Genomic DNA, 17,341 nt, shown 5'->3' on the forward strand with positions numbered 1-17,341 from the left:
CAAGTTTTTTTAATATCTTGCCACAAATATTAAATATTGAAATTTCAAAACTAGGACCGCGCCCCTAGTTACACGGTTCGGGTGTACTTTCACTTTTTGTGTTTTTTTTTTTTTTTTTTTTTGTATTTTTAAATTCCTCCATTTTATAGTCCAGTATAATAGTAAATACATACAAACCCGTGTTTCTTCCACTTTTTTCTCCTGGGGGGGGGGGGGGGGGGGGGGGAACTTTTCTGGGGTGGGGGGGGGGCGGATCCTGGTAAAATTATGTTTTCTCCACAAATTCCAATTTAAAATGCGTGGGGACGGGTGGACTCCCCCCCCCCCCCCACGAAGAGATGCCTGGAAGAAACTCTGCTATAAACTGGTGAGCTTACCTAGCAAGGGAGTTATCAGATTTAAAACATACGAAGGGGATTTAGGTGGGAGTTATCATTTGCTATGTGGGCTCCAGTGGCGTAGCTAGGGTATGCGTCTACCATGATCACAAACCTTTGGTGAGCGAAAAGAAGTAGAGTATAACGCTAATATGCACACAGTTGATAGTAACTATGTTCATCTATAGTCGGTTATAAATATAGCTGGATGTCGCATTATTTCTTCTTTAGCTAGCAAGTTTACGTCATGGTGTCGAACCCCCTCCATTTTGTCGGGATCGGCAATTTATACTTAAAAGACTTTTTAAACTCTAATTAATCGAAGAGACGAAAAGCATTTTTCTTCTGTTTTGCAATATTTTTCTTGGTGTCACCCCCTAAATGGTGTCACCCGGTGCAGTCCACACCCCCGGCCCCCGCCTCGCGACACCTCTGTATATATATATATATATATATATATATATATATATATATATATATATATATATATATATATATATATATATATATATATACTTGTACCTCGACATACGAGATTCTTTAGATAAGAGCTATCGAGCGAGCTAAAGTTTGCTTTGACATACGAGCAAAAATTTGAGATTAGCAAAACATTCTAGAAAGGAGGAAAACACAAACCTTCTTGTATGTTTATTTACGGCCTGTTTAGGAAAGTGAGGAAATAGTGGCGAAAAAAAAACAAAGACCAGGGAAGAGAAAAGCTGTAAAAAAATTAAGCAAAAGTAACAAAACATTATACAGTAGGATTTAGGTTCAATTATTTTCGGGGAAGTTTAGGTTTCGTTAAGTTTAGGATCATGTGCAGCGTTAGGGCGAAACTAGTAAGTGAATTAAAGTGAGCTAAAGAGCTTAGCATTTACAATGAATAAGCGAATTAAAGTGAGCTAAAGAGCTTAGCAGTTACAATGAATAAGTGAACTAGGTTAAGCTCCTCCGCCTATTTCCTCCACCCCACATTTGACTTACACAGTGTTTCTTCCAGACTTTTTTCTCCGGGGGAGGGGGGCACTTGAAATTTCGGGGGGGGGGGGTAGACTTTCTTCGGGGGGGGGGGGGGAGGGGGCGGACACTGTTAAAAGTATATATTTTCTATATAATTTATATAAATTTCATTTCGTTAGGGGGGGGGGGGGCGGTAGAATTTTTTCTGGGGGGGGGGGGGGGTAAATACACTTTTCAAAACAAGCTTATTTCTTTGCATTATCCTTTATTATGTTATTGAACAAATATTTATCATGTAGGCCTATATATATTAACTTTTCTTATTAAAAACAAACACGAATAAAAAAAAACAACATGGTGTGCCATTTTGAGGGCTGGAGCGAATTAATGTTATGTAAATTAATTTCAACGAATAAAATATTGTACTGAGATGCGAGCAATTTTACATTCGAGCAAACTAAGAACTAATTTAACTCGTATCTCGAGGTATCGCTGTATATAATAGTAAATATTTTATATATATATATATATATATATATATATATATATATATATATATATATATATATATATATATATATATATATATATATTACTAGGGTAAGTAAGTGATTATTAATCTGTATTTTAAAATATATTTCGCATTTTGAAAGACATTTATAAATTGAAATAAAAAGGATCAATATACCTACTTTGAATAAAAAGGCTCAGTTAATATTTATGAGGATATCATTTTCCAAGGGTGATGTCTGAATATTTTTGACAAAGTGTGACTATGGGGAGAGGGGAGTTTTAAAAAACATGACGTCATTTATAAACGATTCCTTTTTGGTGTGTGTGGGGGTGGGGGGTATGTTGGTCTTTTTTTATTCGTCGCTCAGAATGGTTAAATGAATTTATCTAAAAAGAATTTTTAAAAGGTTTTATTTACTTGCGGTTAAAAAAAAATGTGGTGTTGGGACGAGGGAACGACAGTGGCTGCTGTCATGTGCGCCCCCCCCCCGGTCAGTGTCATAGGGAGCTGGTTCCATGTCCACCACTGAGTTGCCAAAACGTTAAAGTTACCATCTGTATATTTGCATATTGTTAAAACGTTAAATTTACCATCTGTATGCTTGCATTTCAAAACGTTAAATTTACCATCTGTATGCTTTCATGGTATCAAAACAAAACGTACTTGTTTTGCAAACAAAATCTTTATATGTCAACGGCAGCATACGAGTTACACACGCTCTCACACGCACACACGTAGATATATACATACACACGTAGATATAATACACATACACGTACACGTACACGTACGCGTACGCGTACGCGTACGCGTACGCATACGCGTACGCATACGCATACGCATACGCATACGCATACGCATACCCATACGCATACGCATACGCATACGCATACGCATACACATACACATACACATACACATACACATACACATACACATACACATACACATACACATACACATACACATACACATACACATACACATACACATACACATACACATACACATACACATACACATACACATACACATACACATACACATACACATACACATACACATACACATACACATACACATACACATACACATACACATACACATACACATACACATACACATACACATACACATACGACACAGACATAGACATAGACATACACACACATATATACATGTACACACATATATATATATATATATATATATATATATATATCTACACACACAAACATATATATATATATATATATATATATATATATATATATATATATATATATATATATATATATATATATATATATATATATATATATATATATATATATATACTGGTCCTTGACTTCCTCTTCACACACTGGTTGTGCTACATTGAGTTTTACATATTGCTCCAGTTGATGTTAACCGACATTGAAGAATTAAGACGGTGTCAACACAGGCTTGCATGTCACGCCGGTAGCTCGCAGACTAATGACGTCTATTAGTGGATCTCACTCTGTAGCTCGCAGACTAATGACGTCAGGATCTCACTCTGTAGCTAGCAGACTAATGACGTCTATTAGTGGATCTCACTCTGTAGCTCGCAGACTAATGACGTCAGGATCTCACTCTGTAGCTCGCAGACTAATGACGTCAGGATCTCACTCTGTAGCTAGCAGACTAATGACGTCAATTAGTGGATCTCACTCTGTAGCTCGCAGACTAATGACGTCAGGATCTCACTCTGTAGCTCGCAGACTAATGACGTCAGGATCTCACTCTGTAGCTAGCAGACTAATGACGTCAATTAGTGGATCTCACTCTGTAGCTAGCAGACTAATGACGTCAATTAGTGGATCTCACTCTGTAGCTCGCAGACTAATGACGTCAGGATCTCACTCTGTAGCTAGCAGACTAATGACGTCTATTAGTGGATCTCACTCTGTAGCTACCAGACTAATGACGTCAGGATCTTACACTGTAGCTCGCAGACTAATGACGTCTATTAGTGGATCTCACTCTGTAGCTCGCAGACTAATGACGTCAGGATCTCACTCTGTAGCTAGCAGACTAATGACGTCTATTAGTGGATCTCACTCTGTAGCTCGCAGACTAATGACGTCAGGATCTCACTCTGTAGCTAGCAGACTAATGACGTCTATTAGTGGATCTCACTCTGTAGCTCGCAGACTAATGACGTCAGGATCTCACTCTGTAGCTAGCAGACTAATGACGTCTATTAGTGGATCTCACTCTGTAGCTCGCAGACTAATGACGTCAGGATCTCACTCTGTAGCTCGCAGACTAATGACGTCAGGATCTCACTCTGTAGCTAGCAGACTAATGACGTCAATTAGTGGATCTCACTCTGTAGCTCGCAGACTAATGACGTCAGGATCTCACTCTGTAGCTAGCAGACTAATGACGTCTATTAGTGGATCTCACTCTGTAGCTACCAGACTAATGACGTCAGGATCTTACACTGTAGCTCGCAGACTAATGACGTCTATTAGTGGATCTCACTCTGTAGCTACCAGACTAATGACGTCAGGATCTTACACTGTAGCTCGCAGACTAATGACGTCTATTAGTGGATCTCACTCTGTAGCTACCAGACTAATGACGTTAAGGATCTCACTCTGTAGCTAGCAGACTAATGACGTCTATTAGTGGATCTCACTGTGTAGCTCGCAGGCTAATGACGTTAAGGATCTCACTCTGTAGCTCGCAGACTAATGACGTCTATTAGTGGATCTCACTCTGTAGCTACCAGACTAATGACGTCAGGATCTTACACTGTAGCTCGCAGACTAATGACGTCTATTAGTGGATCTCACTCTGTAGCTACCAGACTAATGACGTCAGGATCTTACACTGTAGCTCGCAGACTAATGACGTCTATTAGTGGATCTCACTCTGTAGCTACCAGACTAATGACGTTAAGGATCTCACTCTGTAGCTAGCAGACTAATGACGTCTATTAGTGGATCTCACTGTGTAGCTCGCAGGCTAATGACGTTAAGGATCTCACTCTGTAGCTCGCAGACTAATGACGGCAGGATCTCACTCTGTACCTAACATACTATGACGTCTATTAGTCTGAGGAAATCTTACCCAATATAAAAACAGCCGGACATTTAGAACACGCTAGTCACTGATCAATCAGTTGGTAAAAAAAATAATGAAACCAACATAGAAATATAAGGGTTGCAAGCGAGTAGACCACACATATTTCTATCAGAACAACTTGGTCATCCGAGGGATTCAAGTCCTTAAGTCGTGACTGTGTTCATTCCAATCATCTTTACTCTCACGACCCCATTGTTGTCAGTGTTTCACAGCGGGCACTTGAAACTTGGGGAAGGGGGGGGGGGGGAGGCTAAATTCTCCGGTGTGGGGGGGGGGGGAAGACTGGTAATAGTATATTTTTTAAATATACATTTTATTTCATCCAGATTGTGGAGGGAAGGTGGCGGTGACCCCCCCCCCCCCCCCCCCAACCAGTGGCGTAGCGACCCTTCCCGGCGCCCGGGGACAAACTTTTAATTTGGCGCCCCCCTTGGGAACAAACCTTCAGTTTTCAGTTTGCTCACCCCCATTAAACTTTCCATTTGCACCCCCCCCCCCTTCTCCTCAAACTTTCCATTTGCACCCCCCCCCCCCCATATATATTTTATATTTAAAATGCAAAACTGCTCCTAAAATGAGATTTTAATTTGTTTTTCCAACCCATTTTGGCGCCCCCCAAGGTCGGCGCCCGGGGACATATGTACCCCCCCCTGCCCCCCCCCCCCCTTCGCTACGCCTCTGCCCCCAACTTTCCCAGAAAAGATGCATGAAAGAAACACTGATTGTTATTTGTTTCTCAGCGATTTAATCTAGCACAAAAACAAAATTAAAACTTGTGAATTTAAAACTATGTTTAATTTTTGTTTTTTATAAAACCACCAAAAAGTATTCTTTCACACAAATATGTGCTGGTGCATTGTTTAACATATCTACACATGTCTATGTATGTTCTAAATTGTAAGATATTGTTTAGTGGCAAGAGCAAGTTGTGTGAGTTGTGTTAGGGACAAGAACAAGTTGCCAGAACTTGTTGGATAAAATAGCCGTCACAACTTAGGGGAAAGAACTCTGATGACAGACGGCAGTAAGTGGGGAAAATACAACACCGTGTTACTTATGATGGTTATATTTGTAGGCCTTGCCATTCGTTTCTTGTGTGATTTCATGTAATGAGTGTAAAGTATTATGGCACGTGGTTTACACCGATTATAACATAATTAATAGCAGTATGATTTAGAGCTAACGAGCTTGATGCTCCAGTAATTGCTACAGCCCTTAATCAGGCGATATTTATTTGTTTATGTCTGACAACGTAATCTTTGTTTGATAGACACCCCCGCACAATCCTCTGACCACGCCCCCACACTTCCTCCCGTCACGCCCCCTCACTTTCTTGCACCCCGCCTTTCAAATCGCCCCCCCCCCCCCCCCAAACAACAACAAAGTTACTCCTTTAAATTCATACAAGCCCTTGTGACGTCTATCGTAGGCCTACTAGTCGCTTTTCTTACTTGGCATTAATCCTGTAAGTCTTCAATTATTTTTTTTAGCCCGAACACCCCCTATTCCCCCTCCCCACCGCCACCACCTCCCTCCCGCACCACCCGATCCCTTAAAGCGGGGATTAGGGAGAAGAGGGGTGTCGAGGGGTGTCAGGCCAAGTGGCAGCCCAGCTAACAAATGAACCCATGTAAGAGAGCTGACGTCTGCCTCGCTGGCTCGCCTCGACCAAATTCCCCCGCGCTAGTTCCCAGCCTCGGCACATGGCTTACAGCCCGGTGGATGACGGCGTCTCCCAACCGCCAAACACCAGACGAGGGGTGCTTTTTTTTTCTTTCCAAACTCAAAATTTCAATTCTAGATTTGAAAAATTTACTTTTGGCAGACGCCGACACATCGCGATGTGCGCATGAGCAGATGTCGGGATACCCGCGAGATCGCTCAGTTCGATAACCAATCACTCAATCACAGACATCGCCGCTGGTGTACACGACTAAATTACCCCGGGGAGTTAAGATTCCTTGGTGATGACATATGGCATTAAACTCAAGGTAATTAATTAACTACACGTACTTAATCACACACTAACGCAAATTATATTTACTGATAGTAACTTGTGTTTTAACGCTTTAGTTATTGATTATGTTAACTTTACTTTATCTTGGGATAATGTTAACTTATCTAGGGATAATGTTAACTTTAGCTAGGGATAACGTTAGCTTTATCTAGGGATAATGTTAACTTTATCTAGGGATAATGTTAACTTTAGCTTGGGATAATGTTAACTTTATCTAGGGATAATGTTAACTTTATCTAGGGATAACGTTAGCTTTATCTAGGGATAATGTTAACTTTAGCTTGGGATAATGTTAACTTTATCTAGGGATAATGATAACTTTAGCTAGGGATAATGTTAACTTTAGCTTGGGATAATGTTAACTTTATCTAGGGATAATGTTAACTTTAGCTAGGGATAATGTTAACTTTATCTAGGGATAGTGTTAACTTTATCTAGGGATAATGTTAACTTTATCTAGGGATAATGTTAACTTTATCTAGGGATAACGTTAGGTTTCAATAACACATTGGAGTCAAATATTCACTTTAGAACATTTCTCCTTGTGACTAGATCCTTCATTGGGCCAAGCCACTGATCATGTGGACTTTATAACAAGCCACAGATCATGTGGGCTTTATAACAAGCCACCAGATCGTGTTGGCTTTATAACAAGCCACCAGATCGTGTGGGCTTTATAACAAGCCACCAGATCATGTGGGCTTTATAACAAGCCACCAGATCTTGTGTCTTTATAACAAGCCACAGATCATGTGGGCTTTATAAGCAACTACTAAGTCTAGTGGACTTTATAAAGTATAAAGTTTGAATTATTGATCTGTATCTTCAAGTGACTTATATTATAATATTTTAATTCACTGAAGACTTTTAATCTTTCAAAATTACATTCGTCTGTCTAATCTCAGTGTGTGTGTGGGGGGGGGGGGGGGGGGGGTGGGGGGGGGGGGTCGTACACATAATATTAGGATTTATCATTGTTTTATGTTTGGTTTTGTTATTATATATATATATATATATATATATATATATATATATATATATATATCACTCAGAGGCGTAGCGACCCTTCCCGGCGCCCGGGGACAAACTTGTGATTTGCACTCCCCTCCCCCCTCAAGATTTCGATTTGCACTCCCCCCGCCCCCTCAAACTTTCGATTTGTATCCCCCTCAAGATTTCGATTTGCACCCCCCCCCTCAAACTTTCGATTTTCACCCCCCCCCCCCTCAAACTTTCGATTTGCACCCCCCTCAAACTTTCGATTTGCACCCCCCTCAACCTTTCAATTTATTTTTCCAACCCATTTTGGCGCCCCCTAAGGTCGTCGCCCGGGGACATGTCCCCCCCCCCCCCCGCTACGCCTCTGATATCACTACTAGTGCTCGTCTCAATTCTAATTTTCTCAAAAAACTCGACTCTACTGAATGGTTGAGTGAATCAATGTAAAGCGTCATATCTAGCCTACACGAGCTCTGCACGCGAATTGAATCTAATTTAATATCTCAACATAGTTTTACAGTAGCCTCTAATTGAATGTGTACAAGTGATCTTAGCTCAACATAGGTTTACAGTAGCCTCTCATTGAATGTGTACAAGTGATTCTATCTCAACATAGCTTTACAGTAGCCTCTAATTGAATGTGTACACGTGATTCTATCTCAACGTAGTTTTACAGTAGCCTCTAATTGAATGTGTACAAGTGATCTTAGCTGAACATAGTTTTACAGTAGCCTCTTATTGAATGTGTACAAGTGATTCTATCTCAACATAGTTTTACAGTAGCCTCTAATTGAATGTGTACAAGTGATTCTATCTCAACATAGTTTTACAGTAGCCTCTAATTGAATGTGTACAAGTGATTCTATCTCAACATAGTTTTACAGTAGCCTCTAATTGAATGTGTACAAGTGATTCTATCTCAACATAGTTTTACAGTAGCCTCTAATTGAATGTGTACAAGTGATCTTAGCTGAACATAGTTTTACAGTAGCCTCTTATTGAATGTGTACAAGTGATTCTATCTCAACATAGTTTTACAGTAGCCTCTAATTGAATGTGTACAAGTGATTCTATCTCAACATAGTTTTACAGTAGCCTCTAATTGAATGTGTACAAGTGATCTTAGCTCAACATAGTTTTACAGTAGCCTCTAATTGAATGTGTACAAGTGATCTTAGCTCAACATACAATTTTTTTGCAGTTTCTGCTGTAAGTGTTGTAAGGGGTTTTCTGTAAAAGCAATCTTCTACGGTGAATTACTTTGACAATCCAAACTTTTTTAAACCATGGGGTTAGGTTGTTGCTAGTGTTTAATTTGATAGCTTTCTGTCTGTTGAAATGTTAAATAAAATTATATGAAGGAGAGCTGGGTCAATAATATCGTGCTTTTGTCGTAAATTGGATGGCCTACTTTTCTGTAGCATGCAGATGTAACAGCCGTAAATTTATTTATGTAATGTGTAAATGTAAGGAGCTTATAACAACTTTTGTAACGTGTAAATGAAAGGACCTTCTACAACATTTTGTAATGTGTAAATGTAAGGACCTTATAACAACTTTTGTAATGTGTAAACGAAAACCTTATACAACATTTTTTAATGTGTAAACGTACCGGCTTTGTAAAACCTTTCTATAATGTGTAAATGTAAGGTCCTTATAACAACTTTTGTAACGTGTAAATGTACCGGCTTTATAAAAACTTTTCTGTAAAGTATAAATGTAAGGGCCTTATAAAAACTTTTCTCTAAAGTATAAATATAAGGGCCTTATAAAAACAATGAACACCGGTTTGTGCGTGGAGCGTTCTGTAACCCAACACACGCCGGTGTACACCCAACTCTAACACCTCAGAAACACGAGACATGCGACACTAGCAGGGCCCGTCAGCCAGTATTTTAACTCCAATTTCAGCACCATTCTACCCACAGCTGGAGTGGTTCGCAGTTTTTTGACACAACAATCAGCCCCGATTCGTGTTGCCAGCCTATAGACCGGTCATTTCACCCGGTCACTTCAGCCGTTTATTGTTGGAGGTGTCAAACCGAGAGTGTCATTGAACTTTCATCTTGACCTCATCCCACCGCTGTCGCAGTGTCACCTGCTTGTAATGACCTCCATTGTCAGTTTACTCATAGTCTCAAACCGCTGGCTTTCGGGGACTCCAGTCTATAATGGCCAAATAGTTAGAGAATTCTTTTCTCAATTCTATAATGGACATATAGTTATAGAATTCTTTTCTCAATTCTATAATGGACATATAGTTATAGAATTCTTTTCTCCATTCTATAATGGACATATAGTTATAGAATTCTTTTCTCCATTCTATAATGGACATATAGTTATAGAATTCTTTTCTCCATTCTATAATGGACATATAGTTATAGAATTCTTTTCTCCATTCTATAATGGCCAAATAGTTATAGAATTCTTTTCTCCATTCTATAATGGACATATAGTTATAGAATTCTTTTCTCCATTCTATAATGGACATATAGTTATAGAATTCTTTTCTCCATTCTATAATGGACATATAGTTATAGAATTCTTTTCTCCATTCTATAATGGCCAAATAGTTATAGAATTCTTTTCTCCATTCTATAATGGCCAAATAGTTATAGAATTCTTTTCTCCATTCTATAATGGACATATAGTTATAGAATTCTTTTCTCCATTCTATAATGGACATATAGTTATAGAATTCTTTTCTCCATTCTATAATGGACATATAGTTATAGAATTCTTTTCTCCATTCTATAATGGCCAAATAGTTATAGAATTCTTTTCTCCATTCTATAATGGCCAAATAGTTATAGAATTCTTTTCTCCATTCTATAATGGCCAAATAGTTATAGAATTCTTTTCTCCATTCTATAATGGACATATAGTTATAGAATTCTTTACTCCATTCTATAATGGCCAAATAGTTATAGAATTCTTTTCTCCATTCTATAATGGCCAAATAGTTATAGAATTCTTTTCTCCATTCTATAATGGCCAAATAGTTATAGAATTCTTTTCTCCATTCTATAATGGCCAAATAGTTATAGAATTCTTTACTCCATTCTATAATGGACATATAGTTATAGAATTCTTTACTCCATTCTATAATGGCCAAATAGTTATAGAATTCTTTTCTCCATTCTATAATGGCCAAATAGTTATAGAATTCTTTTCTCCATTCTATAATGGCCAAATAGTTATAGAATTCTTTTCTCCATTCTATAATGGACATATAGTTATAGAATTCTTTACTCCATTCTATAATGGCCAAATAGTTATAGAATTCTTTTCTCCATTCTATAATGGCCAAATAGTTATAGAATTCTTTTCTCCATTCTATAATGGCCAAATAGTTATAGAATTCTTTTCTCCATTCTATAATGGACATATAGTTATAGAATTCTTTTCTCCATTCTATAATGGCCAAATAGTTATCGAATTCTTTTCTCCATTCTATAATGGACATATAGTTATAGAATTCTTTTCTCCGTTCTATAATGGCCAAATAGTTATCGAATTCTTTTCTCCATTCTATAATGGCCAAATAGTTATAGAATTCTTTTCTCCATTCTATAATGGACATATAGTTATAGAATTCTTTTCTCCATTCTATAATGGACATATAGTTATAGAATTCTTTACTCCATTCTATAATGGACATATAGTTATAGAATTCTTTTCTCACTTCTATAATGGACATATAGTTATCGAATTCTTTTCTCACTTCTATAATGGACATATAGTTATCGAATTCTTTTCTCCATTCTATAATGGCCAAATAGTTATAGAATTCTTTTCTCCATTCTATAATAGACAAATAGTTATAGAATTCTTTTCTCAATTCTATAATAGACATATAGTTATAGAATTCTTTTCTCAATTCTATAAAAGTAATATAGAATTCTTTATTGCATTTTATAACAGTGATTTAGTTTTAGAATTCGTTACTCCATTCTAAAAAAGTAATATAGAATTTTTTACTCCATTCTATAATAGTGATTAAGTTATAGAATTCGCTACTCTATTCTATAATAGTGATTTAGTTATATAATTCGTTACTCCATTCTATAAAAGTAATATAGAATTCTTTACTTTATACTATAATGGTCGTATAGAATTCGTTACTCCATTCTATAATAGTGATTTAGTTATAAAATTCATTACTCCAATATATAACCTCACTCACTTTATCACTGAAAACAACATTCAATACGGATATATACAAATAGTATATATATATATATATATATATATATATATATATATATATATATATATATATATATATATATATATATATATATATATATTGCGATATGTATACGTTTAGGCCTACGTATATGTAGAAGTAATACATATGCGTATATATTTGCATTTGCGCATTTGTGTATAAATGCACATTTTTCTGTACATTTATATGCAGAAATATAGTTATGGCGTATGTATATAAATAGGTACTCATGTGTATATGTGTTGACATAAGTACATATGTGTGTATGTGTATCCTATAAATTTGTAACTGCGATTTTCCCACACTAAGGCTTTGGTTATAATAGGACTTGAAGTAAGTCTAGGATTAAACAGAAGAACGTGGTGCCTTCAGTAGCTATTATTTTAACTTTTCGTGGTAAGGGAGAGAATTTGAAGGGGGAACCGTTCAATAGACGACGAAAAAATGTATTGAAGGGCGGGGGTGGAGGGGAAAAGTGCAATAATAGACGTCTGTGGCGGGCTGTGATTTTTTAAGAGGGGAAACTACATGTCTTCTCTTGTAGGGCAGACACAATCTTTCTTAAGAGGGGAAACTACATGTCTTCTCTTGTAGGGCAGACACAATCTTTCTTTTACTTGACAGACAAATCTTTCGTGCTAGACACAATCTTTCACGGTAGACACAATCGTTTCTTTTACAGTAGAAGATTCAATCTTTCTTTTACAGTAGAAGATTCAATCTTTCTTTACATGATTTAAAAAAATCTGTACATGGTACACAAAATCTCTCGCTGCTCGCCATAGCTTTTAATGAATTACAGAGTAGACAACATGATAACGTTATCATTTACATGCCAGACAAAACCTTTCTTTTAAATACCGACCAAAACCTTTCTTTTAAATACCGACCAAAACCTTTCTTTTAAATACCGACCAAAATTTTTCTTTTAAATACCGACCAAAACCTTTCTTTTAAATACCGACCAAAATCTTTCTTTTAAATACCGACCAAAATCTCTCTTTTAAATGCCAGACAAAACCTTTCTTTTAAATACCGACCAAAATCTCCCTTTAAATGCCGAACAAAATCTCTATTTTACATGACAATGTTTTGTTTTACAAAAACTAGGAAAAACTTTTTTTTTCAAAACGTGCAAAACGCCTTAGTCTAAAAAGTATAAGGGTTAGTTTAGTTAGCAGCTCGAAGTTGAATATTTCGTGAGAAATATAATATTGTAGTTGGGGGGGGGGGGGGGGGGGGGTGACGACATTGGTACTTATAAATTGTTTTTGGTTATCAAACCAGGATTCCCGTGCTACACAAAATGCTACAAGGTACACTTGTACAACTTTCATTGTACACAATATATTAGGGCCGCGTTTTTATTATAGAGCCGCTAAGCCCTGGTCTAGACTGGATATAATACAGGGGAAAAACTAGCGGGTTTACAGGCGTAGCGTGAAGGGTTGTTGCGACTAGGCTACATTATCGCACCCGAAAAGTCCACTTCTATTTTTATTTCAGGCTATAGGCTATTCTTTAAATAAATGTAATGCTTAATTGTTATTAATAAAAAAAAATTCGAATGCTTTAAAGTATTTTCTTTGCATACCGACAGTGCTGGACCCCCCCCCCCCCCCCCACGTCCCTTCCCGCACCTTTAAAAATCGTAGCAATTTAGCCTTCTAAACATGATAACATTTTTCATCCTTTTAATCAATACGCGGATTTTGGCGTTGATGTCTCTTTGTCATGTTACAGTAAATGTGTCATAATTTAATATTATGTTTGTGTTATAATGTGTGCTAAATTAATATTATGTTTGTGTTTGTTATAGTAAATTGTGTCCTAATTTTAATATTATGTTTGTGTTATAATGTAGACTAATTTAATATTATGTCTGTGTTATAATGTGTCCTAATTTAATATTATGTTTTTTGTTATAATAAATTGTGTCTTAATTAAATATTATGTTTGTGTTATAGTAAATTGTATCGCCCATTAAAAGTAATTTTGTCAGCTAATAATTCGTGCATTAGCATGTATCTGATGCTGGATATACAATTTCCCGAATGTGTTCCTCAGTAAAAAATATATATCCCACGAATTGCCCAACGGCCATTATTTTTAAAATAAAGTTTGAAACTTCTCGCATGCCAAAAATGTGACACACATATAGGTAATGATAGGATGAAAGTGGGATGAGCTCTCTCTCTCTCATCATCTCTTTAATGAAGATTTATAGTCAGCTGGCTCCACCCCTCCCTGGCTTAACTTATGATAGGCAAGATATTAACAAGTTGTGTTTTTAATGAATGTATATCTCCGTGGGGGGAAGCCGGGGTTGGCACGCTCGCCTGATCTACGGGCTGGATGCTTGCTAGTTATCTATCTTTAGAAACTTGAACAATTCTCTGCTCGCAATGACTCAAAGAAAACGATAACTCAGGCAATGGGATATAAAATCTACAAGTTCTGACGTCAAGTATGCGGGCTCAGCCTGGCGATGGGAAACCCATACAGGTAACGCATACAGGTAACGCATACAGGTAGGAGCGGAATGTTTATCTAGGCACGCGGCAAAACTACCTTCCTTCAGCCAGCGCTAGAAACATTATATATATATATATATATATATATATATATATATATATATATATATATATATATATATATATATATATATATATATATATATTTATATATATAATCTGTATATATATATATATATATATATATATATATATATATATATATATATATATATATATATATATATATAATCTGTATATAAGTATATATATGTATATATATGTGTATATATATGTGTATATATATGTGTGTATATATGTATATATATATATATATATATATATATATATATATATATATATATATATATATATATATATATATATATATATATATATATATATATATATATATATATATATATTATATAACCGATCAATATAAACTTCGGTTACTTTCAGGTCCATAGACCGTCATGACCAACAGAAAATGTGAAGTTCCGTCCAGCCAGCGTTGAGAAAATATTTTATCAGCAGGTCAAATTGTTTGCAAGAACCTGGGCACAAGTTGCTTGAAAAGAAAAAAACCAAAACATCGGCACAAGTCGCTTGAATTACAGCGAAAACATCGGCACAAGTCGCTTGAATTAAAGCGAGAACATCGGCACAAGTCGCTTGAATTACAGCGAGAACATCGGCACAAGTCGCTTGAATTACAGCGAGAACATCGGCACAAGTCGCTTGAATTACAGCGAGAACATCGGCACAAGTCGCTTGAATTTTTCATTACGGGTTGTTGTTGCCGGTGCTCAAGTAGTGGCGGGTGATAATGGCGTTCAAATTTAGTATCGATATTGTATTCTTGCTCTCTGTATATATCTATCCAATACTGGCAACAACGGCTGACTCGTATCGATACGGCAAGGATAGTTACAGCTACGATTATTTCTACGGCAACAACAACGGCGCCGGAGAAGACGAGTACGCCAGCGACTGGAGCACGAGTGAGTGGGGCAAGCTGAACAGCCGGACACTGCCGTCTAAGTGTGTGGACATCCCCAGCAACCTGACCCTGTGCCAGGGCATCGGCTACAAGAAGATGCTGCTGCCCAACATACTGGACCACGACTCCCTGTACGAGGTCACCCAGCAGGCCGGCTCCTGGGTGCCGCTCATCAACATCAACTGCCACCCCGACACCAAGGTCTTCCTCTGCTCCCTCTTCTCCCCCGTCTGTCTGGAGCGGCTAATCTACCCGTGCAGGTAAAACACTTTTTACATGCCCTCAATGCTTCTTTATAAACAAAACGGATGGCGTGCCTGTCAAGATTAAATCCTGGCCGCCAGCGGGGGGGGGGGGGGGGGGGGGGGGGGAATTGTTGATTGGGGGAAATACATTTCCTGATAGTGGGGGATTGTTGATTGGAGGAAATACATTTCCTAATAGTGGGGGATTGTTGATTGGGGGAAATACATTTACTGATAGTGGGGGATTGTTGATTGGGGGAAATACATTTACTGATAGTGGGGGATTGTTGATTGGAGGAAATACATTTCCTAATAGTGGGGGATTGTTGATTGGGGGAAATACATTTACTGATAGTGGGGGATTGTTGATTGGGGGAAATACATTTACTGATAGTGGGGGATTGTTGATTGGGGGAAATACATTTCCTGATAGTGGGGGATTGTTGATTGGAGGGGGGGTGAATACATTTTCTGATAGTGGGGGATTGTTGATTGGGGGAAATACATTTTCTGATAGTGGGGGATTGATCCCCGTTGTCCAGGTAGTGTTCAAGACCCATTAGGTAGATGAAGTAGAGTTCATCTGTTGAATAACCTCGGCTGTACTGGTGTGTACAGTGTGAGATCGTTGATTAAAGGGAATACATTTTCTGTCGTTAGGGAATGGGGTGGGGGTGGATCATTTTTTAATCATAACTTTTTGCCACGTTTGCAATATGACGTTAATTATTTTTCTTAGTTAGCTTCTCCTTATTGCAATATGACGTTAATTATTTTTCTTATTGCAATGTGACGTTAATTATTTTTCTTAGTTAGCTTCTCCTTATTGCAATATGACGTTAATTATTTTTCTTATTGCAATGTGACGTTAATTATTTTTCTTATTGCAATATGACGTTAATTATTTTTCTTAATGTAGCTTCTCCTTATTGCAATATGACGTTAATTATTTTCCTTATTGCAATATGACGTTAATTATTTTTCTTATTGCAATATGACACTAATTATTTTTCTTATTGCAATATGACGTTAATTATTTTCCTTATTGCAATATGACGTTAATTATTTTTCTTATTGTAATATGACGCTAATTATTTTTCTTATTGCAATATGACGTTAATTATTTTCCTTATTGCAATATGACGTTATTTTCCTTATTGCAATATGACGTTAATTATTTTTCTTATTGTAGTCTCCTTACTTAAACTTTATGTTAAATTCACATTAGGGTAATTTAATGTACAACTGATTTTATTGTGACTTGATATGAAAATAATTCTCTTGCCACGGTAACTTTTCAGTGATCCTCCTCCACCCCCTTCCCCGTCTCCCACAAACAGACGTAAATAAAATCAGTTACAACTATGT

General features: G+C 37.1%; 2 protein-coding genes across 2 annotated transcripts in view; both read left to right on the forward strand.

Annotated features, from left to right (window-relative positions):
- Positions 1-3,327: 3,327 nt before the first annotated feature.
- On the forward strand, positions 3,328-4,485 carry LOC131952296 (uncharacterized). The gene has a single exon (XM_059314903.1). It carries the CDS (start codon positions 3,328-3,330, stop codon positions 4,483-4,485), a length of 1,158 nt encoding a protein of 385 aa, XP_059170886.1.
- A 2,159-nt stretch (positions 4,486-6,644) lies between these two features.
- The window catches only part of LOC131952273 (secreted frizzled-related protein 1), a 33,226-nt gene continuing 22,529 nt past the window's right edge, over positions 6,645-17,341 (forward strand). Inside the window, exons 1-2 of the mRNA XM_059314872.1 lie at positions 6,645-6,956; positions 15,188-15,988. Coding sequence (XP_059170855.1) covers positions 15,555-15,988 — 434 coding nt within the window. The 5' untranslated portion in view covers positions 6,645-6,956; positions 15,188-15,554. The remainder of the gene's footprint in view (positions 6,957-15,187; positions 15,989-17,341) is intronic.

Source organism: Physella acuta, unplaced genomic scaffold (assembly GCF_028476545.2).
Source record: "Physella acuta isolate Inbredline_101_S28 unplaced genomic scaffold, ASM2847654v3 ptg000863l, whole genome shotgun sequence".
In the NCBI taxonomy this organism is placed as follows: domain Eukaryota; kingdom Metazoa; phylum Mollusca; class Gastropoda; family Physidae; genus Physella; species Physella acuta.